The following is a 24760-nucleotide window of genomic DNA, read 5'->3' on the forward strand; positions in this document are numbered from 1 at the left end:
CAGTAAAGAATTCGAAACAGCTCCGAGTCGAAAGTAAGAGGTTTCATTTACGAAACTTGACAATAACGTTCCGATCCCTTCACTAACTAGGCGTTCGTCTTGAAAGTCTAATAGGAAAAACGGAACGTAAGAGAAAAACATTTGCTCGAAAATGTCGGTATTCGATTGGAGTTGGTTTTGCCGTTCTTGCTACATAGTATATCGGGGAGGCTGGAAACGAACAAAATTTAATACAGCTTCAATTAGAGCTAACATGCTGAAAGTGTACTTTGCCAGCCTGGATTAGATTAGTAAATGAATACCAGTGCGAAGGGGTGACTCTAACCACTTAATCCCCACCGTGGTATTGTGATAAAACCCACGTTTTTATGCAACTTTTTCATATTTCATCCCCGTATCGGCAGCAAACAATGCTGAATTAAAAACAACACATAAATAAATTATCCCTTTGTCGTTGATTAAAGCGTCAATATTTGACCGGGTTTTGTTTTAAAACGCGACAATCATTTTAGTGGAAATTATTTTTCCTAACGGGAGATAATTGCTCGATGCGCTGAGCAATTTCATCACTCATTTATTTAGAGCATTGAAATTTACAGCTATAACATTCTTTGTCTCCACTTACTTTCACGCATCTTAACTAACCGAACGTTTCTGTGAGTTGGAACACATGTGTATTGAGACCGGACATCAACTCACGACGGCTTAGCGCAGGCTGTTCATGCGACTTTCAAGAGAACACTCATCCAACAGAAACAAACTGTAAAAACGTGAAAGTAACCATTGTTCTATGATACAAAGCTTGTTTTAGATTAGGGTTTAAAGACGTCTTTGTTATTCTCTCAAAATCAATGGCGCCTCGTGTACCTGGTCGAGCAAGGAAATTTGATTTGGTTGTGTCGATCCTCAGCGACTAATTAAAGCCCTCTGAAGTTCGAATGTATTCGGCATAGGTTTACAGCGAAAGATACATGATTAAAAGCAGCATAATGATCCTTTGTATCCCATCGCGTTGTTACTTCTGCAAGGGGTTTAGGAAGTTTTAAAGCTGACACTGGAGATAAGTTTCCTATACAAAACTTCTACTCAACAAGACAAGGTTTTGCACAACGCGCCCTGTATGGCAAGAAGCTGCCAAATACTTCCCTATTATCCATTTTGATAAAGATATTTGCGTCAATTTGAATTGGCAAGCACGATATGCACATATATTTTATGAATGAAACTGGTGCTGCGGAAAAAGGTTTTACTGGTTTTAGATATTCCATGCAAAGAGGAAAAATGTGAGATCGTGAAACGGTCAGGCAATGTTAAGCGGCGCATAAGTGGGCGAGATCAGCAATGACGCTGCTCTAAAGCGGTAAGCTCAAACAAGGAGCTTTTGTGCTCGAAATGATCTATTGCCTTCATTTTGGACCCTCTGCGACCCGCTGTGTCTTATATAACGGCGAGAATCTAGGATATCGCTTTATGCCTCCGTAAGTTGTGTTATTAACCGAAATTGTATTTAAAATCGTCCACAAATCAATTGGTTTTTACGACGGGGAAGGTTTTAATTAAGAATGTCGTCGAGATGGTGTCGTTCGATGAAGCAATCAAGACCCAGTCGAAGGCTATGGGTTTATATCAAAGACACACGCACTCAACCCTAAATAAATAAGCGAAATCACTGTATCCCTGTTGTCGACTACCTTTCACCCTCTCAGCTAATGAACGTGTCACCACCAGAATGACTAGTGGTCTTCATTTCCTATAGTGTCTGCGTAACGCGCCTCCATTGTACTTTAAATCATACACGGTGATTAAGTAAAATTTGTTAATATCAAAATGTTGACATTTGACACAATGTTGACAAATGGGGTTGTCAGAGACAACGTCCACTTTATTATTTGGGGAGAGGTAAACTAACACCAACATCGGGTGAAATTATGACCGCTGACCCTGCTCGACTTTTTGTGATTGATGACGCGGCAGCCGTGTACTAAACTTTCGTGATAACTCCACCTCTTTCCATTCGCGACATATTTTTATTTTTTACAAGTTGCGCCCCGAGGGAATTAATTTTCGAGCGAAATAAAGATAAACGGTAACATCATTTCATATCTTCATCATGCGATAAGATCGAAAGGGTCGCTCTTCCCTTCGCCACAATTAAAAAAATTGGATTCACTTCTATTCGGAACGTGCAAGGAAATTTAAATTACTAATCTGAGGCAGGCATAATTCATTCTTAGGTTTATGTGTGCGACAGTTCCCAAGATAATTGCATCAGGGGCTTAAGTATGCGGCGAGCAAAGCATTAATAGCTTAAAATCTCTAAAATATACCCTATATGCTTTCATGATATTACCTTTTTCTTTCAGATCTCGCTGTGTGATGATTACAGTCTGCCAGTAGACAACGTCGGCAACAAAAAACGACCCAATAGCATCGCAGTTCCTAGTCTCGCCGAATGGAACATCTCCAGTCCAAATGAAGAAAAGGTGAGAATAACAATTCATTGAACTACGATTATGCGTAGCCAACTCTAAACCGCAAACTTTTCGAACATAGTTGATAGTTACTTGAAACTTTCAACAACTTTTTCACAACAACCTTACGACGTGGGGTCATTTTGGCGTTTATTTATTCTGTAGTTCCACAAGAAAACGTTTGATTCCAAATTGTGTATTTATTAAGTGTGATCCTGAATCGATCAAGTAAATATTGGGTCGTAAAATCTCAGCCTCTCTGTCTAAGAAGGGGAAACTGTAGACACAGTGGACAATAATGTGAATACCATCATCAAATTTAAACGACTTTTTTCTTATCGCTTGGTTTTATGACTGTTTGCATTCGTGCTAAATTCATCAATAATGCTCCATAAAAGTGACAGAAACTAAACTAATTTCGCCCGACGCATATTCTAACCTTACTTTTTTTAAAGTTAGGTGGTTGTTAGTGTACAGTTTTAATTATAATTTAAATACTTCCAAAATGTGTAACAAGCGAAGGGAAAGGCGAGAGAAGGTTGTAACACGTATATTAAACTACCAGCAGCCATACTAAGTTGGATCTATAAACTTTGTTAACGACTAAAATTCGCACTACCGCAACAACAGGCCACGATAAACTAAAAATAAACAAAATAGGGGTAGCAAGTTACTCCAGTGTCAAGTTTTTTAATGAAACTACGGAATTAAATTCTCCATTCCTTTGAAAGATTTCTCTTAAACAGCAAAATAAACGTGAAAATGCAAACTTAATTGTCGGTAACGTAATACAGAGGAAAGTGAAAATGACCTGTAAGTTGGAATTTGCTAATGAAGGGAGAATAAGAGACAAGACATTATTATAAGGGAGGACGCACGTTTCCTGCTACCAACGTGAACGCAAAACTTTCACTTTACACTTCAGTAATAGGGTAATAGCACGTAGATGCTTAGGAAAGCTGATACTGTGATACCTGACAATTCCGGCTTGTCTACTAAAATTGTTGTTGTCTTCATTTGAATATATTCCGAGCTTATGTTACCTCCACCCGGGTCCTACGATATACAAACAGTGGTATGTAGCACACGTGTCACTGCCATTTAGTTACAACACAAAAGTTACTAAAAATATAGAGGAGTATCGGAATGATGGAACGTTTAATTTTTATTACGTACTTCATGAGTCTCACGCAGTGTCTCAGTTGGTATTTCTGCCAGAATCAGTAAAAGCAGATGTTCCGTAGCGTGTAGATCTCTTTATTTTTTACGAGGTTTATTATCCTCGGTGTTTGCTAGAGATTTACTTCCCCAATTATGGGAAGAACTGAAGCGACAAATATTGTTAGAGTATGGCTGAACTATAGCATACGTAAACAATGGATTGGAAAAATGTGTCAATTAAGCTGTCCTTAGGTTTATCCTGATTTAAATTCAATAGGCTGTGTAAAAAATATGAACTCGGTTTTTTCGGCGCTCAATTTTTAGATTTTTCAGATCTTTCATTTAACTCTGCATCAATAGTTATTAGGTTATGGTCATATATTTGGTGTCATATGCTTGTCACCTGGGTATGGCGTAAAGCTTGTCAATCATATTGTCTAGAACAAAGATCTAGTAGATTCAGTATATCTGAACAACACTTGTACATAATTCAGGCAGCAATTCTGTTTTTACAACATCGCATCTGTGGCACTCTTGAGTCTTGAGATTATCGGAAAGATCTTCACTTCTAATGCGATGATCCTTAAAAGTGTCAATATATTCAGAATTCTGCTTGCTCTTGGGATAACTGTGTTGTAACAACGTTATTAAGAAATATAAAATGTTTGCTTAGCATCCTCCTCACGCCAAATATTACCCGAATATATCGATTCTACTACAACTGAATGCTCAATAAATGACTTATTAATATTTATGAAGAACTCCCCGAATTTCGTAGTTTCCATTAACGCCACTCTGCAAATAAATCAGGTTGTTACAAATCCTTGTCAGCACTCGGTTTTTGTATAATTCAGAAAGGTTGTTCAGTAAATAAGCGATTGTTTTCGTACCTGACTACGTAAATATTATCTTGAAAATTCCGCTCCATATTTCACGAAAAGGCGGCCATAATTTAGTGTTTGGAAGAAAAGTTTCCGAAGATTCTTATGAATATGATGGTTTCAATGGATTTCAATGGAGTCGAAAAATTTATGGGGAGAGGGGTTGAATAAAGAAATTTCTTGGATCCTCCCCCTTTATTAATTATTAATTCCGGGCTATTTTTGGCTGTACTAAAAAGAGAAAAAGTGCACAAGTGAAATGGCATCACTCCAATTAATCCGACACGCTCAAGCGTTGGTTACTTCATTACTAATTAATTAATTGTGAACAAGTATTTTATTACGTTAGCAAAGTAAATTAAACACAAAAGAGTGGAGGTGTATAAAACCCCCAAGCGTTTGAGTGATTTTAATTAATAATCATCAACGGTAAACAATTTTCTCCGCGTTTATTCACAGGACGCCCACAATTTGTTGTTTATTTTTATTTCTGTCTTTCACTGCATCAGATTTTATTTTTAAATTTGCCGTTGTATTGCATCCCTTGAGTGGAAGTTTTTACCCCGATTTTTTATTAAAGAGATTTTTGTAGAGCGGAGCTGGTTTCTTATAGCACCTTAATTATGATCTAGTGGATCTGCTAAAACACGACACGTCATGTTGACATGAAACACTTCCTGTCAAAATGTATACATAAAAAACAAAAATACAGCTTTTAATCAGATCGTATTCCTATTTATATAACCAGACTAGGTGCCTTTCAACGTATAAAGATCCGCTAGTCTTTGTTTAGTAATAATTCAATAGATTAAACTCTGGCTTGTTTCTTCAACTCCTGTCAACTATCAAACTTGCTGCCTTTGATCTCAAATCCTATTTACCGCACTTTCCCTTTCTCGAAAGCTTCCACATCTCGGGCCGTCAGTGCCCAGAATTTTCAAACTTACATAATTTCTGGTGCGCTCTTGACGTTCCTTTGTGTTAATTCATCGCTATATATTTATTCGACGGGATCTCACATAATACGCTTGTTAATTTTATATTAATAAACAAACTTTGGAAGTTAATTCAAGGACGCAGAGGTAATGCTTTTGCACAAGCACAAACCCGGTTAAGTCAAGGCCAAACAAGAAAACGGGTCTAGCCTCCCACTACCGTTAGCTGTATGTGTTGCTAGGAATAGGTGTGGTTGCTCGCTTAGCGCGTGTCTGTTACTCATCTGGATTATACAGTGTATTGCTTCAAATAACGAAATACAATATATTGCATCATTTCTAAGGTTACTTTGTATTTGTCCCAATAATAACTTGTGTTGTAATGTGTAACTTAATCTGTCAAGTCTGTGATGTCACCGTGATGACCGACAATTAATATTCTCACGGTGAAAACTGATACTAGATGTCGTCATTTGCGTTGTGGCATACCATCAACATCGTATCGTTTAAATAACTTGTTTCACGTTTCAGTGAGGTAAAATTTCTCTATAAATATCGCGCAAATTCCACCACTACAAAAAAGTAATATTCTACAATTTGAGGCAATCCAATTCAAACAAAGAAGTAGACGAAATACAACGGCGACAAAAGAAATCAATAAGTTTTTGTCTTTTTTTGCTTATGTCGACACATTTTACTTTTTGGGGTGATAGTGAACCATTTGTCCGGAATAAGAAGTGACAATTTATCGTGGATTGAACCTAATTTGTATTCGCAAAAAACGCCGCTATTAGTAAAGCTGGCAGCATTCGCATTTTGTTGCTGTTCGTGAGTGAACAAGGGAGGCTGTAGTGATTACTTGTCCTTGAATAGGGTCGGACGAATAATTAACTTTAGTTTAAGATTCTATGGCAAACAGTGTATAAAGTTACAAGATAACTGAAATCAGAACAGTAATTAGTTGGGCGAGTTTGCGGCGCCTTAGGTGAAAGCTGTTAAGGGTGGAATAGTAGAGATGTTTGAATCAGTTGAACGATTTTTGAATTTATCGAACACGGTTTTCCCTAGCCTGTTTAGAGTATATTTATGGCCGGGACTTGACCGGCATAGAAAGCAATCGCATTTAATTTGGGGGAGTTAAATCAATGTAAATTGTTTTAGTTATACGCACCAAGAAGGAGGAATCGTCTTTGGAATTCCTTCAGAATTGCTGGAGTGCTTTAGAGGATCCTAATTGGAATTCCTCAATATCAAAAAACGACTTGATTGTAACAGAGCTGTCGGTGCTAGTTAGCAGTTTGGCAGTTGGTAACGGCAATAAAGTACTGAACAACCTTCAATTAAGGAGATGGGATTTTATAAAAAATTGTATTAATAAAATTCGGCATTCGGGTTCATAATCCCGATGTCAACTTTCACATTATTAAATTCATTTGTGCTAAATTAATTTGTTGGGTGTGTCAAAATCGACTGTAACAATAACGACACCTGTTCCTGCTGACCGCATGCCATTGTTGACATACGGTGACATTTAAACGAGTTGCCAACGCTTTTGAAACCACTGCCAACTGTGTCTCAAAACTTATTGTACTTCAACCCTTTAATATTCCGCATCTTGATTTCTATAATACTTGTGCAAACAGTGGTGTTGGGCAACAAATCTCCATATTCATTAGAAGAGAAGAGGTGACAGATCATGATCTACCCTTTTGTTGTCAGAGATGAGACAATTTAGCCCCTCGATCAAGCTCAATATTTAATATAATTTCGACTACTGTGAAGGTTGCATTTTAATTACTGGAATAAATTTCCCCCAGGAGCAATAGCAAGAGGTTTCACCATCCAAATTTTATCTTTTGTCTATTAATGAAATCTCGTTGTTTATTCATTTTTGTTGGGGTCTCGAAACAAGAGGAATAATTCATTGTCAGCATAACGAGATTTGTCAAATTTGATCGTTTCTATTGTTTTAGATTGAAATTTTGGAGACATACTCGACTCCGCGCGACTCAAGGCAACAGTTAATTCAAGAGGAAGTTGAGACCAAATGCTTCACAAGTCCTGATCGAGAGTACTCGCAACCCTACACTACAGGTAAAAAATACAAATTAGAATAAGGCGCTTTTCCTTCCCTTCGTCGAATTTATTACGAAGTTATATTATTTTTCGAAAGCTCTTAATAGTTACAGCGAGGGAATCTCATTTCATTTCAATTTGTAGCGAGCAATTCCATTATCTGTAGTTTGAAAAATTTGGGTAACTCACCGAGGGTTAATAACGCATTCATTGGAGATGAAAGAAGTCGCACTGAATAGCTTGATTTACTTACGCCGTATAGCAAACATCAAAGCTGATATCAAATAAAGTCACTCTAGACGTCTGTTTGGAAAGGATTAGCCCTCGGAAGTTTTCTCCTTTTCATTATATCGTGCCCTTGACACAATTCGCATGGTCCAAGGCACTCATGTGGAAGTAGAATATGCCAAATAAGCACTTCCACGTGAATTCAATTTGGCTTTATATAAAAATCGATAGAGAATGAAGACATTATAAAGTCGCCGCTGAGGTCTCGATAAAACCATGAACTAATGTTGAAAGTTTCCAAGTTGTGATTTATATCTCCCATAAGGTAAAAATGTGGGGCGATGACACACTCTGAGCCACTCAAGGGTGAAAACGAGCATTAAAGTATCGGGAGCGATAGTAATCTATATGTTACGAGGGTGCTACTAATTATTAACGTATGAATAATTTATCTTCACTGTTTTACGAGCAGATAAGGCTGCTGTCTCACCAAATTTCTTTTATCTCTAAAATAAACTCAACGTAAACAAAGTGGATTCATAATTGCTCCTGTAGAACGAGCACGCGGAAAAGAACATGATTATGTTGTTTTAATTTTAATTAAGATAACCAGGGCAGTTGCTGCAACTTATCTTGACGTAAAACGATAACGCTACTTAGAAATCAATATCTCTATCAATTTTTCGTAACTTCTAACATAACCTCACTTATGATTTGACGGGTTTAACGCAACTGTAGTTTTTAATGTGTTGTTCACCCGAATTGTAAACCTTGTCGTTACTAATAATAATAAAATAGAGCGCATAGTATTTAATTAATAACAGCGGTACTCAGAATAGCATAGCTAATGGATTGTGGAAATTCGGTGTCAGTTTCTCTGGTTCTAAACATAAACCGGTGTTGACATTCCCATGATTCAGAAATTATTAAAATGAGCGACCAAACCAGACCGCATATACAGGATGTTCGTTTTAAGTTATCTAAACGAACCCTCGTTTCGTGTTACTTACACGTAACGATCGATACATCGTTTTACATTTGAGTGGAATATGAAAATGCAATATCCGCGAAGAGCACTCGACGAGATCAAAGTCACAATTTGAGAATGTTTGTTTTCAATATTCTTTGAGGACTTTATAACTGCTACGTAAGTATGATACAGTTTAGGGATTGTTGATTTCCATTTCAGCATGTTTACAGTTATTTTTCGTGGTGGTAATCATCGTCGGACGTATTTGTCGAATTACATTAATCGCTTCGGATGCTCGCGACATGTGTGGGATATTGCTCACGTTCCCCTAATCATCATTACAATATAATTAAATTTGGGTGTTTCCACTCCGAGGCTAATGCACTTCCCTATCGGCGTCACTTAATATTTGAATTTCCCGCCACTTCGAGCTGTGCAACTCACGCCTAATTGGTCGCTTATTTTGAAGATTTCATTTACATAATGCTCCTATCCCAAGGGCGTTCCATATTTTTGCGCACTCTATTAAAATCGCTCTCAGCGTGATGGCCCTTCAATTATATTTAGGGAGGTTCGCGTTTACAAGATTCCGACGAATCGGTGACAGCCACGACAAAGTAGTTTTCGCTAATTGAAATTTCTGATGACACGATTACGCTAAATCGATTAACAGCATCGCGAAACAAATTACTCGAAACTTGTTCTAACGTGTCTATAATTAGAAGACAAAACTATAAATAACTTGGCGCGGGGTTGTTGTACAGAGGGAGTGAAAAACTCTTCTTACGCGTTTCCGTGAATAATTACTAAGGCTGGTATTGAAGGGTTCCAAAACGTAGAACATAAAGGGTTGAAAATAGCAATTAAACGTTGTGGTCAAGGGTGAATCATACTTGTCCTAACCGTATTTCACCAGCATTCGCCCGCCGGTAATCTCGCTTCACCATTTTCATTTCCTAAGCATTTCAAAATAAATAGCCTGTCTAACTCACTTTTGAAATAATAACAAGTTTCCGTTCTACGTAGTACGTACTAACAACATTGGTCTGCAACGCGAATATTTTAGCAGCGTTTATTAAAACATTTCTGGATTTCGTTTTTGAAACGAAAAGCGAACGAAGCTCGCGACATTAACGTTTTAAAAGCAAAATAATTCTATGGCAACATTCCGTTAACGGTTACCTCTAACCTAACAATATTTTCCCGCTCTATAACTAAATAACTTCGGCAGAATGTCACAAAGGTTAGTAACGTGCTACGTCGTTAAAACTTCTTTGTCCGAGCTCACACTTTTCGATTCGCTGCTCAGTCGGTCGGACGAGATAAAACGCACCATATGGCGAATCATTGTATTGGTCGCCTATGGGTTGTTCAAAAATAAAACGGTCTCGTTTATTTTATTACTTATTTGCTACGTGTTGTGATGCCTCATTACCTAATTCGGGGTTAATTTTGCGATACGAAACCTTTAGTATGGCAGTGTTTCCACTAATGGCAAATAACAGAGATTTAGTTGGAACGTTAATGCTTGAATATGTTGCTCACACGCTCGGTTAAGCAGTTGTTACATCGATTTAATCGAAAATAGACGCATAAAACGTCAAGCATACTCTGTCTTAAATTGGAATCTCTGAAATTCAAACCTTTAGGCAAATCCCGTTTGGGAAAGTTTTGCTATTGGAACTCGGATTCAGTTTATTAGGAAATGCTAGAAATGTTAATAAGGAAATTTAGCGGTTTCATGTCAGGTTTGAGACACCAGCTAGAAATTTATTGAAATTTTTGATCACACGAGATAATAGATAAATCAAATTACTTTTTATGATCAAGAAACCTTCCCTCAGCCCTCGTTCGGACCAAATGTGAATGTCGTATTTTGTTTCCTCGACGTGGTGCAGGTCGTAAAATGCGAAAATGCCTGTTATCTGTCTGTTGACTATAATTTCCCAAACTATCAGTGAAGACGATAAAACTCTAACCAGAATTTATCTATTCATCCGGACCAAAAAATGGATGACGTCATCAAAATATTCTTACGTGTCACCTTTGTACCGACATAAATGTCTCTGTTTGCTTCATTTCCATAAAATTAATAAAACCGCATCACTCTATGTCCAGTGTTGCGATTCCAGGGACCAAACTTGTACAGATTCGTCCAAAAATTAAGTTATGTCCCACGATATTATAGTTAGCAACATGTAATGACAATAGTAATAATAATAATAATAATGTTCCGTTCCAACTGGAACGCCATTCCTATTTGTTTCCAGGTTTGCCGCTTATTGACGTTTTATAATGCAACCCCCAAGAGCATTACGCACTAAAATTATTATGAAGGGTGTGTAAAAACGAATTTTACGCCACTTACCCCCTCGTATCTTTTTTAATAAAAGTTTTATGTTTTTAAGTTTTAAATATTCTCTACTATAGTTTTATTCCTTTAGTCGATTACCGCAAGTGCGTTTGATGGCTGCAATCCCCTTAACCTCCCTACAAATCCCCCGCCCTCCCCCCATTACCAACACCTCGGTCGCGATTTGTGATAATGAAGAAAAAACGGAAAAGCTTGCTCCAATTTACGCTCGGTGAGCTTTTAATATAGTGTCGCTTATAAAAATGAGTCGGTCTTATAGGGACATAGTCAAAACGAGGTTGCGATCATTTTTAAAACGAGATGGGCGTTTGTTAGCATGAAGTGGCGTTAGGGGCAGTAAAACCCGAGGAACAGGAAGTTCCTTTAGGACATAAGTGAGATCATAAAACCAAATAAATCAAGCATAATAAACATTCGGTTGGCTCTCCCTTATCCTGTATGTCCAGGATATTCGGTCGATGACGTCAGTGACGGAGACAGCCGCTCGTGGTGGTTTAGGGAGCTCAAGGCGTCATTTACACGAGCCATCCATCAGCCCCTGGATAAAACGGACGCATTTTTCATCCAGTCTTTTTGTGCACACACATTTCTGCAAGCATCTATCTGTTAATTTCGGCCATTATGCAGATTGCAGCCGTGTAGACGAGCATAAGAACAAATTCGGTTTAAGTACTAGGAGGGGACTTTGGTGATCGCTCATTCGGTTTTTAAATATAGAAGCTTCCGGGGAATATAATGGCATTATTAACGTCCTGCTTTTAAATATTACAGAAGCACGTATTGAATTTTTGCCCACAAATAGGACAAGTAGGTTCAACGCCTTATGTGTTCAGAATGATCCTAAAATTGGGGTACCTACACATAAACTGCAACCTCCGATACCTATCGAAGGCCACCTAACCTTTAAGTTCTCCAGTTGAGATATTTAAATAAGTTGGTTAAAAAGATACACACTATAGGTGTTTGGAATGTCGCACTCGACTTATTCTTTCTTAGTTAACAAACTGAACACAAATAGTGTCCATCAAACATGAAATAAATGGTACACTTGTAACAACTACACTAAAACCTCCTGTAACGGACACCTTCAAACAACGGACACCAACAGTAAAATTGCGGCATTTTTTGTTATTTTCTTGTAAAATTACCTCTTCACAACGGACAGATAAGGCGGTCCCGAGATTAGACCGTACAATAAAATTTAAAGATTAGGCCAACAGATTCTCGGTAACAGGTCATAACTCCCTTCAACCGCATATCGCTCATTATGAATATGGGTTGCAAGTTGCGGAAATTTTAAAGAAAAATATTATTATTTATATATAACAAAGAAATGCATGTATGAACCTACATTGTATGTACATGTTAAATGTAATGCTTTCTTTAGTTCATGTCTTGAAACCTCTCCACAGCGGTCAATTTGAGATTCCCATGGTGTCCGTTGTGGAGAGGTTCCACTATACCATAGTTAACTAGCTGACAGGGGCGCATAGGACCTGCTGAACCAGCGCGGAAAAACTTTAGACCGGCCCCTAAAAGGCCGAAATTTTACTTTATTTAAAAGTATATAAAATTTGGATACGGGCTGGGGCGCTACACCAGAGCTACTGATTCTTCTGGAAAATTTTTGTTTTAGAAGTAGTTAGAAAGAATATCGGGACTTCTTTTGTTTTGTTTTTGAAGTATTTTGAAACAATCTCGGTGTCCCTTTTTGTTTTGTTATAGATGTATTTAGAAAGAATCTCGAGGACTCTTTGTGTCTGGTTTCGAAATAGTTTGAAAGAATCTCGGGACGCTTTATGAAATTGAAAGAGTCTCGGGGACTCCTTGTATTTTGTTTTTGAAGTAGTCTGAAAGAATCTCGGGGTTCCTTTGTATCTGATTTTTGAAGTATGTAGTTGGAAAGAATCTCGGGCACCCTTTTTTTTTTCTTTGAAGTAGGTTGAAAGAATCTCAGGGACGATTTTTGTTTTGTTTTTGAAATACATATTTTGAAAGAATCTCGGGGTCCTTTTTTGTTTTGTTTTAGAAGTATACAATTAGAAACAATCTCGAGGATCCTTTGTGTCTGGTTTTTGAAGTAGTAAGAAAGAATCTAGGGGACCTATTTTGTTTTGTCTTTGAAATAGTTTAAAAGAATCTTAGGGACGTCTTCTGTTTTGTTTTTGAAGTAGTTTGAAAGAATCTCGGAGTCTCTTTTTGTTTTGTTTTAGAAGTAATCAGAATCTTGAGGACCTTTTGTGTGTGGTTTTTGAAGTACATAGTTTGAAAGAATCTCGGGGACTTTTTTTTGTTTTAGAAGTATTTAGAAAGAATCTTGGAGACCTCTTTTGTTTTGTTTTTGAAGTAAATTGAAAGCATCTCGGTGATTCTTCTCTGTATTGTTCTTAAAGCAAGTTGAAAGAAACTCGTGGACTTTGAAGTAGTTCAGAATCTTAGGGATCCATTGTGCCTGCTTTTTGAAATAGTTTGAAAGAATCTTGGGAACGCCTTTTGTTTTGGTTTGTTTTTGAAGTAGTTTGAAAGAATCTCAGGGTCCCTTTTTGTTTTATTTTTGAAGTAAATTCAAAGAATTTCAGAGACCCTTCGTGTTTTGTTTTTGAAGTGATTTGAAAAAATCTCGAGCATACCTTGCGTTTTGTTTTTGAAGTAGTTTGAAAGAATCTCAGTTCCCTTTTTGTTTTATTTTTGAAGTAAATTCAAAGATCTCAGGTACCCCTCGTGTTTGTTTTTGAAGTGATTTGAAAGAATCTCGGGCATCTTTTACGTTTCGTTTCTGAAGTAGTTTGAAAAAATCGCGGGGACACCTTTTCTTTTGTTTTTGAAGTAGTTTGAAAGAATCTCAGGGTCCCTTTTTGTTTTATTTTTGAAGTAAATTCAAAGAATCTCAGGGACCCTTCGTGTTTTGTTTTTGAAGTGATTTGAAAGAATCTCGAGCATACCTTGCGTTTCGTTTTTGAAGTAGTTTGAAAGAATCTCGGGCATCTTTTGCGTTTCGTTTCTGAAGTAGTTTGAAAAAATCGCGGGGACACCTTTTCTTTTGTTTTTGAAGTAGTTTGAAAGAATCTCAAGGTGCCTTTTTGTTTTATTTTTGAAGTAAATTCAAACAATCTCAGGGACCCTTCGTGTTTTGTTTTTGAAGTAGTTTGAAAGCACCTCAGGGTCCCTTTTTGTTTTATTTTTGAAGTAAATTCAAAGAATCTCAGGTACCCCTCGTGTTTTGTTTTTGAAGTGATTTGGAAGAATCTCGGGCATCTCTTACGTTTCGTTTCTGAAGTAGTTTGAAAAAATCGCGGGGACACCTTTTCTTTTGTTTTTGAAGTAGTTTGAAAGAATGTCAGGGTCCCTTTTTGTTTTATTTTTGAAGTAAATTCAAAGAATCTCAGGGACCCTTCGTGTTTTGTTTTTGAAGTGATTTGAAAGAATCTCGAGCATACCTTGCGTTTTGTTTTTGAAGTAGTTTGAAAGAATCTCAGGGTCCCTTTTCATTTTATTTTTGAAGCAAATCCAAAGATCTCAGGGACCCCTCGTGTTTTGTTTTTGAAGTGATTTGAAAGAATCTCGGGCATCTTTTGCGTTTACTTTTTGAAGTAGTTTGAAAAAATCGCGGGGACACCTTTTCTTTTGTTTTTGAAGTAGTTTGAAAGAATCTCAGGGTCCCTTTTTGTTATATTTTTGAAGTAAATTCAAAGAATCTCAGGGACCCCTCGTGTTTTGTTTTTGAAGTGATTTGAAAGAATCTCGAGCATACCTTGCGTTTCGTTTTTGAAATAATTTGAAAGAATCTCAGGGTCCCTTTTTGTTTTATTTTTCAAGTAAATTCAAAGAATCTCAGGGACTCCTCGTGTTTTTTTTTGAGTGATTTGAAAGAATCTCGGGCATCTTTTGCGTTTCGTTTTTGAAGTAGTTTGAAAAAATCGCGGGGACACCTTTTGTTTTGTTTTTGAAGTAATTTGAAAGAATCTCAGGGTCCCTTTTTGTTTTATTTTTGAAGTAAATTTAAAGAATCTCAGGGACCCCTCGTGTTTTGTTTTTGAAGTGATTTGAAAGAATCTCGAGCATACCTTGCGTTTCGTTTTTGAAGTAGTTTGAAAGAATCTCAGGGTTCCTTTTTGTTTTATTTTTCAAGTAAATTCAAAGAATCTCAGGGACCACTCGTGTTTTGTTTTTGAAGTGATTTGGAAGAATCTCGGGCATCTCTTGCGTTTCGTTTTTGAAGTGGTTTGAAAAAATCACGGGGACACCTTTTCTTTTGTTTTTGAAGTAGTTTGAAATAATCTCAGGGTCCCTTTTTGTTTTATTTTTGAAGTAAATTCAAAGAATCTCAGGGGCCCCTCGTGTTTTGTTTTTGAAGTGATTTGGAAGAATGTCGGGCATCCCTTGCGTTTCGTTTTTGAAGTAGTTTGAAAAAATCGCAAGGACACCTTTTCTTTTGTTTTTGAAGTAGTTTGAAAGAATCTTAGGGTCCCTTTTTATTTTATTTTTGAAGTAAATTCAAAGAATCTCAGGGACCCCTTGTGTTTTGTTTTTGAAGTAATTTGAAAGAATGTCGAGCATACCTTGCGTTTCGTTTTTGAAGTAGTGTGAAAGCATCTCGGGGACGCCTTTTGTTTTATTTTAGACCGGCGCTTGGAAAACTAACATTTTACCTCATTTAGAAGTATATAAAATTCTGATTCGGGCACTGGCGCTTCTGGAAAATGTCCGATTTCTATATGGCTCCATCCGCCCTTGCTACAGGCGTTACACAAGGATCAGTTTTGGGTCTTCTCTTATGTTTGATGTACGTGAATGATTTATATTAATAACTTCTGTCAAATTCCTGATGCATCTTCCATAATTTCTGTGAGGAATAAAATAATTACGTCGTCACTTGCTTATTAATGAACAACTGGTATGAAACAGAGTGGAGTTGAGACAGTCGACTCCAAGAAATTTAAAATGACTTGAATGCTTTAAGAAAAACTGTACACAAATCTAACATTTATTTATTTTTTAATGAAACGAAACGTCAAATTATGCAGAAAATTGTTACTCAATTTGTTTAACGAGAACTCATTATGAAGTTTGGTCAAGATAAACAATTCCCGTTCACCGTTGAACTCCGCTGAAAAAACAAAAAAATCACCAAATTTGCTTAAAAAATACACGAAGCTGGTTAACAGGTGGAGTTTTGATGTTACACAATTGATGAATAAAACATGTGTCTTTTATTGGATAATTTTAATACACGAAAATATCAATATTTAGCATTATTATGTATATATATATGTATACTTAACGTTTTATTACATTTTTATGTCGCTCATGTCATGTATTTTTAAGATGACGTCATCAATTTTTTGAAGGGCTGTCAAAAACTCTCAGTGTCAAATATAGAAAATCAAATATGACACGGCGTCGCGTAATTATACACTGGCTGTAAGAAACTATAAATTACAGTGTCTAAAATATCACATGCCTTGCAGTAATTATTTTTCCCAACGCTTGCCACATTTAACACGAGTTTAATCTAAACTTCTAAATATAAACCAATTAAATATTTCCAGAGTTCAGCGGAGTTCAGTGCAAATAACGACCCAAATGCTTGAATTAATAACTGAATCACCTTTGATTTAAAAAAATGGATTGTACCCTCTGTTATCAAAGTTTTGCTTACAACCGTAAATATTAAAGTGCCTCATACAACGTTGCGTTTACATAAAATAAAACTTTTTACGCACATTTACCCCCTAAAATCATTACGTTTCTTATAAATTTAAATGCGGGGCTGTTCAGCCCCATTTAGTCGCCGAATGAATGGACGAGTTTCATTTTTAATATTCAATTTAGCTTTTAACTCTTTTTCACACTCCGGCTACAGTTTCCATGTGAAAGTACGGCATAAATAATTTTCCCCTCCCCGTGTCGCAAACCTATTAAAATTCTTTCTGACGCGACCCCACGTAACGCCGCCATTATTTTATTCTTATCGTTAAATTGTTCAAAAAATCCATTAATATCTCCTTCGAACTCCGAGATTACCGACTTAAATCCCAATAATTGCCCCTAATCCCTAAACGGCATCCGCGATGACATTTCTTATTAATCGCATTCAAAAATTTCTATTAATCAAAGCTCTGAACCATTTTAACAAGATTAGCTCTTCGTGATATAGAAAAAGATGTTGTAGGGGAGAAGGGGAAATAAATTAACGCAACTTAGCGCCGGCTTATCGTAAAAAGTGAGCGAGCAATTATTACGGGATTCTGTTTGATATAAGTTTAAAAAGTAGACGGAACTTTTCAAAAGTAATTAGTTTAAAATGATGAAACGTACATAAAGGGGAAGGCAAAGCGATGAACTTTAAGGCCCTCGTAAATCTAACTATCAACTCAATTGATTGTTCTTATCATTCTCCGCTTTATACATCACATGCTTTTCTTGTCTCGTATGAATTCTATTAAATCAATTTCCTTCCAGATGAATACAGTCGCAACCGAAACTTTGATCTCATCACTCAATTATTACCACAAAGCTTATAAAAATCCATCTCCGCGAAATAAAACACTCACTTTACTTTATTTATTATACCCGCGAAAAAATTGATGACGTCAGCTACAATTTGATACAAGTTTGCTCAGTAATCATTGAATTCAGTTTCGTAGAGCGTAATTTGTGATTAATAGTTGTGGAACAAGGGAATATGGAAATGTTTGTCATTCCGAACCAGTCCATTGTACATCCGATTTTGCAAATTGCTTGAATTTAGGTGAACAATCGGATTACGTCTCGAGTAGTTCGCATAAAGGAGTGAAAACATCTGCATTTTGTTGTCATGCGTAAAAATCCGCGGGCGCATGTCTCGAAAACCGATTGAAATATTGAAATTCTGTCAACACCTTTGTTTTCAGCTCGAAGGGGAACTTTAATTTGATAAAACAATTAAGATATTGCAGGTTTGTAGTTGCGAAGTTGACGCGGAAACTGTTTCATATGTATAGAGAGACGCCTTCAAGCTACAACAACGGCGTTTACAGAATTTTAATGTAGTGGTAGTTTCATATTAAACGTGCTACAATAAAAAATATGTGTACGTAACATTATACAAAACAAAGCTTGTTCTAACCTCCAGGTAAATTTAACGCAAATAACCAAAGTTTGTTACAATGTTGTTGTTGCTATTGGAATTTCTACCAAGTTTACAAAGCAAGAGAATTGCCTTGGTAACATTTAAGTTATGCGTGTAAACACAATTAAAGGGATTTGTTTATTTATGAAAGAAAGAAAAATATGGTTACATACAAGCTTGGTTGCTGGCAGCTGCGAGACAAACAAACCTTGTCGTCCATGATTACATATATCTACATATGTCATTAGTGTCACTATAGGGTCACGAATGGTCTGCTACTAGTTCAAGACAGTTTGAGTGATCGTGAACCATTGATGTATATTTAAAAGGAACCGCGTTTTTGACACCGACATCTAGTGATAATAAAAAATGTGTTGAATGATGCATGACTTTAATATGTATTCAGATAAAAAATTGCAATAAGGTATTTCGCAAAACGACGCGTCAGATATTCTTTCTTTTGTCTGTGACAATGGAGACGCAGATGTGACATCAATATTGTAGTTGTGGGATTAAAATGTAACATTTCCACATTCACGCTGTTATAAAAGACCCTTCAAGAGCAAAATTTTAATATCCAGCATGTGCGCCCGAAAAAAGTATTGAAACCTTTACGAGGAAATAATCGTCATAAATTATGTTTTTTTGAAAGCGACCCCTTTCACTTACAATTAATGTAATTTATTGACCATCTTTTAGCGCAAACGCAGACACATTAAAAGGATAATTATTCGCGTTTTAGGAGTGCGAAGGTTGGAATTAGGTAAACGTGTACTGTAATCTATTACCCCGAACCGGAATTTCGTACAGGACCTTCTTGTATAAGTTATCGTTAAAATCGATACGTAATACACTCCACATATAAATCCACATAATGCCTTAACAATGGCAGCAATTTTTCATATTCCATTCATCAATAGAAAAGCGAAAGCAATTTTCTTTCCCCGTTTCTTTCTTCTAATAATCTCGTATCACTTTGTAGATATTCGATTTGGTAAAAAATACTAATGGTCAGACGATGCAACGCATTATTGCGTGCCACCACGCATATATTGCACTTTTTCCCGCTCGGTGACTCTTCAAAAGAAATTATTTGTAAATTTGCCGGCCTTTCTGTGCGGGTATGCCGGATTTTATATCCATCAAATTTTTATTTACATCGCTGACCCTCATTTATGGGATGAAAGGGAAAATTGCAAAGGAACGGGAGAATGTATGAAGACCACCATAAAAATGAAAAATTGCTGCGTTACCGCCCGGACCAAAAACCGACATTCACTGCCCGTCGTTACGATTATTTCAAATATTACAGCTGGTTGCTATTCGTAGCCTTCTTACAGTGGAATTTGTAGCGGATATGTCTTCATCGAATGGATATAACGAAAATATATAGTAAAAATAAAAGTTCAACAGTCATTTCGTTTTGTGAACACTCCATAACTAACCAGAGTGTGTTTTTGGTTCCCTTTTCTTTCCCACATGTGGCCGCCAACAAGCGGATTTACACATTTTTGTCGGTTGTGTCCTCTACCTATAACTTATCCCAACTCTACCCAGCATTCTGTACAATGTTTCAGGTAACCTTTGTAGGTAACTTGCTTTATGTTCAGTTTGGTTGTCTTTGATATTGCTTTTTTCACAATAAACGCCACTCCGTTATTTATAGCAGACTTCGTTGCTTTTTTTATTCGCTGTTTTATATTTAATTCTTGTCCTCCGTTAAATGGGATTTATAAACTTACTGTTGACGTTGAAGTTCCCGTTGCCAAAATTTACCATTTTAGACACGTTTTAAGTTTCTTTACAAGTCTACACATGTTAAGAAAAACAAGGCAAAATGTAGCCCCGCCCACCCACCCTATCTCAACTGTAATGATTTTTTTATTCATCGTGCGTCAAGGACGGGCGGAGCTTAACTGCAAAATCCTTATTGCTCTACGAGAAATTAAAAACATATTTTTGAGCATCGTGTTCAAAGATTCCTATGTATATTAAGAAAAAAGTAAAGCCAAAGATTAGAACCCGCCCTTACCCGCCCGACCTGAATTTTTCATTGGTTGTCAGATCGAGGGGCGGGGCTTAGCTGCAAGATCCATATTTGTCTAGAAGAATTTACCATTTTAAACATGTTTTAAGTTTCTTGTTATGAAAAGACGACTACGTATGTTAAGAAAAAAGACAAAATATAAACCCCCCCATCCGCCCTATCTCAATTGTGATGATTTTTTTTTAATCGTCGAGATCGAAAAGAGTGGAATTTAATTGCAAAATCCTTATTATATCTCTACAAGAAATTACCATGTAAGACATATTTTTGAGGATCGTGTTATTCAAAAAATACTATGTATATTAAGAAAAAATTAAAGCCAAAGATTAAGTCGCACCGCCCTAATCTAAATAGTGGTGAAGTTTTCATTCGTTGGCAGATCTAAGGGCGGAGTCTACCATTTACCATTTTAAAAGTGTTTTAATTTTCTAAGAATGGTAATTTCTTGTAGAGAAATAATAAGGATTCTACAATTAAGTTCCGCCCCTTTAGCTGTCGACGATTAAAACAAAAATCATCACAATTGAGACTACGTGGGTGGCAGGGTTATATTTTGCCCTTTTTTCCTAATGTATATAGTATTTTTTGAGCAACACGATACTCAAAAACATATTTTTAATTTCTTGTAAAGAAATAAGTCTTTTGTATTTAAGCTCCTCCCCCTTGGTTCACGGCGAATAAAAAAAGTCATCACAATTGACACAGGGAGGGTGGGGGGGGGGGGGGGGTCACATTTTTGGTTTAATATGTGTAGACTTCTTTTCACAACTTGAAACTGAAACATGTTTAAAATGGAAAATTTGTATAAGGAAATTTCGATTTTGCAATTAGGCAATTAGGCAATTAGGCTCCGCCCCATAATTGCAAAATCCATATTTCTTTGCAAAAATGTACCATTTTAACCATGTTTTAAGTGTCTTGTTGTGGAAAGATGTCTATGTATATTAAGAGACAAAAGGCAAAATATTAGCCCCACCCACCCGCCCTGTCTCAATTGTGATGATTTTTTTATTCGTCGTAAGCCGAGGGGCGGAGCTTAATTGTTAAATCCTTATTTTTCTACGAGAAATTATCATGTGAAATATGTTCCTAGGTAATCATGTTACACAAAGAATACTAAGACCCGGTTTATAGAAACCAAAATTAAAGTTAATTTCCGATTAACTTTTAATTGAGGTCCATCATATTCCACATTTTAATCCTCTGTTAAATTAATCGAGGATTAAATATTTAATTCGCTGTTCTGTAAACCGGCCCTAAATGAATTAATTTAAAAAGGAAACCAAAAGAGAAGCCCCGCCCATCCGTCTAGATCTCAATTGTGATGAATTTTTCATTCGTTGTCAGACCGAGGGGCGGAGCCTAATTGCAAAATCGATACTTTTCTACAAAAATTTACCATTTTAAACACGTTTTACCTTTGTTGTTGTGAAAAGAAGACTACATCCTGTAGTTATAATATTGTTACGTTGAGCGGTGAATAAAATCGGCGGGGGTAAACTTAACAATGTATTTACACGACTAATTACAGAGCGATTATGTACAAAATAATTCCGGCTCAACATTCAGTGGGTTTTCTCGACACTCGTTGGGTTAACTGGCTCGTCTGGACTACACTCGACTCAATAATCTCGTTCCCGAAGGTGCCCTCCATTTAAACCCATATTCCCTTCTTGATGTTTCGCAATCGAGGGCTTTCTCGAATCCATCGCGACTTCCGCTTCCAGGCCTGTCTTTAGCGAACGCCGCTTGAGTCATGTGACAGAAAGCTATGTATAAAATGATAGTAACTATTTAAAACATGATGATTTCCGTGAACAGGCGATTAATTGGCTGAATAATAGTGGACCTCATTATATCTATCAAAATTTGATTTTCGTGGAATTAGTGCTGTCACCCAGAAAAATGTCCCCCCTACTTCAGGTGCTTTTCTTTCAAGTTGACAGCACTGCATATGACCGCAGTTTAATTGGTTGAAAACTCAGCGTCAACGGCAACGCCAACTTTCAACGGCAACGTCAACGGATGATATAAATGACGCATACCTTCGCTGCGTATTTATCGTGCAGCGGCAACGTCAACGGCAAGTTTATAAATCGACCTTTATTTTCAAAACTACTTCTAAATAGACATCGTAATTGTTAGAGCTTGTCATTTCAAGTTTTTTAACGAAATAAGTAGATTCTGCATATCGCAAGTACGTCTTGTCGATCAAAACCGTCAAAACAAGTTTAAATATACTTCAGAACTCATAAAATTCAACCAAAACAAGATTTCTAGCTAAAATTTGATGGTTTCCTGTTTATTTTCGGGTCCGTAGGTGCCTGAAACGCTAGAAAACACAAAAAAATGGTTAGAAATTAACATTTCTGAAGTTTTTGACGCATTTCTGGAATCTACAAATGCTAGAATTAAAACATTAACCGAATGTTATGAGTTCTGAAGTAAATTTCGACTTGTTTTAATGATTTTGATCGACTCAACGTACTTGCGACATGTAGAATCGACTTATTTTGCGAAAAGGAAACGATTGGGTTAATTTTTCACATTCTGGCGTTTGTAGATTCTAGAATCTGATTAAAAAACTTTAGACGCGTTACTTTTGAAGCTATTTTACTGAAAATCTTATTTTGGTCGAATTTTATGATTCACAGGTAGTGTCTTTTTAAAATTTCTATAAACTTCTATCTGTTTAGTAAATTTCCAGCAGACAGACAGACGGAAACGGGAAAGCTAAGAAGAAGTTGTATGATTCTTTATGTTTATTTGTTTCAGCTAACGTGTGAAAAGAAGTTGTTTTTAGAAACGTAAGAACTATATTTTGTTGCAGAGGGTTCATCCGAACCTACATCTGATGACGATTTCTTCGGCCACCACATTTCCGTGACAAAACCGCAAGAACTGAATTCTCCAGACAGCATAGCTGAAGCAATTCTTCCCCAAATAAGCGCTCAATCTCCTAATCGTAGCGACATAAAACGTCATCCATCACCTTATTATTACGCCGATTTATACAAAAATAAAATCGAAGAGCCAAAACCGTGTCCTGCTAAAGTAAAATCGGAGCCTCCTCAGCCGAAGTCGTCTCAGGATGCTTTAGAATCAAAAGGGAATTATAGCAATCAAAAGAACAAGAGTAGGAAGTACCGAAAAAGTTCTAGTTTAGATAATCCGAGTTTAGATAAACCAATCCGAGCCAGGTCGCATAGTCGTTTGAAATATAAAAAAAGTTCTAGTGTTGACACACAAAGTACAGATTCAAGGGATGCGCCTAATGAGGCGGTTATGCCTCCAAATAGACTGACTTCACCCTGTGCTTGTCTCACTCCGGACGATGGCTTAGACGACGAAATGACACGCCAAAGGCATGTATACGAAACCGCTTTCGACTGTCGCATTAGCAAGTCTGATGACGATTTAGATCAAATTGATAAAGTATCAAACCATCCTGTCCTCGTTCAACTGAATAATTCGAGGGAAAACCGAGCCGGACCGTCCGTTGATAGCAATACACCACAAAATAGACGAAAAGTCACGCTGCTCTGCCCCAAACCGAGCCAAGAGGACAATAACTCCGTCGGCGCACTCTCGCAGAAATTACAGGTAAACATCCCTTCACCCCATACTGCATGTTACAGGAGCCGTAAATATTTAACGCGTCTAATAAAAAGTCACGTTGCAACTCCTCTCCTTCCACCGAACATTGTGTTATCCGGTTAGGGCTCATTCGGCCTGAATATCTTTAAATTATGGCTTCCGAACTTATCGCGTAATACTCCTACAACCGACGCAGTATCGTATTCAAGGAGAGGCAAAGCAAATATAGAATAATCCGTGTTTACTCAACCCTACCAAATATGAAAAACTTTATAAAACACAGTCATGTGTGATCATCTGATTGAAGACGCGCAACCCTTATATATCACAGATCGTGCGGTCCGAGGATAACCCTGAATCGAGTATTCTGAAAATGTCACTATAACTTGCCAAACCTTTTAGTTTCAGTGAGTGCTGTTCAAACCCCTATGGTCCAATCCTGTTTATTTGCTTACATCCTACTTTATCTTATTCAAACAGTTTAAAATGAAGGACTCGTTCCTTCGATTTTTCTTACGCAAACACGTTTTATAGTCACCCCTGAAGTGTCAACTACAATCACGATTTTTCACCTAATTAAAAATTATCCCACCTGCTGCGCCATTAACTCGTTCGCATGCCGCGATTTCATCGAATATTCACCTTTCTGTAAAATTCGTCCGCTATGACACACACGCTGTTTAGCTTAACAGTTTAGTAAATTTAAACGCTCTCTATCGATAGCGCTACCTTTTACTCGGATTCAATTTCTTTTTGCAATCTGAGACGAATTAGACACACCTGAGTGTCTGGGAGATCCGGAATGCTCACAACTTGAAAAAAGTGTTTATTAGATTGAATTTTTCGGTTCCCGTAGGAAATGAAACTTTCGAAAACCATGCGACAGATGTTGCCGCCAGTATTTTTGAG

At 36.9% G+C, this 24760-nt stretch overlaps 1 protein-coding gene across 1 annotated transcript in view; it reads left to right on the forward strand.

Annotated features, from left to right (window-relative positions):
• Window positions 1–24760, forward strand: part of Hwt (heavyweight) — a 54935-nt gene that overhangs the window by 25996 nt on the left and 4179 nt on the right. Inside the window, exons 2-4 of the mRNA XM_064072540.1 lie at window positions 2364–2483; window positions 7422–7542; window positions 23085–23857. Of these exons, the coding sequence (XP_063928610.1) occupies window positions 2364–2483; window positions 7422–7542; window positions 23085–23857 (1014 nt within the window). The remainder of the gene's footprint in view (window positions 1–2363; window positions 2484–7421; window positions 7543–23084; window positions 23858–24760) is intronic.

The sequence above is a fragment of the Zophobas morio genome, unplaced genomic scaffold (genome assembly GCF_036711695.1).
Source record: "Zophobas morio isolate AGI-343-1 ecotype UQ-CSIRO unplaced genomic scaffold, CSIRO_AGI_Zmor_V1 ptg000044l, whole genome shotgun sequence".
Classification (NCBI taxonomy): Eukaryota; Metazoa; Arthropoda; class Insecta; order Coleoptera; family Tenebrionidae; genus Zophobas; species Zophobas morio.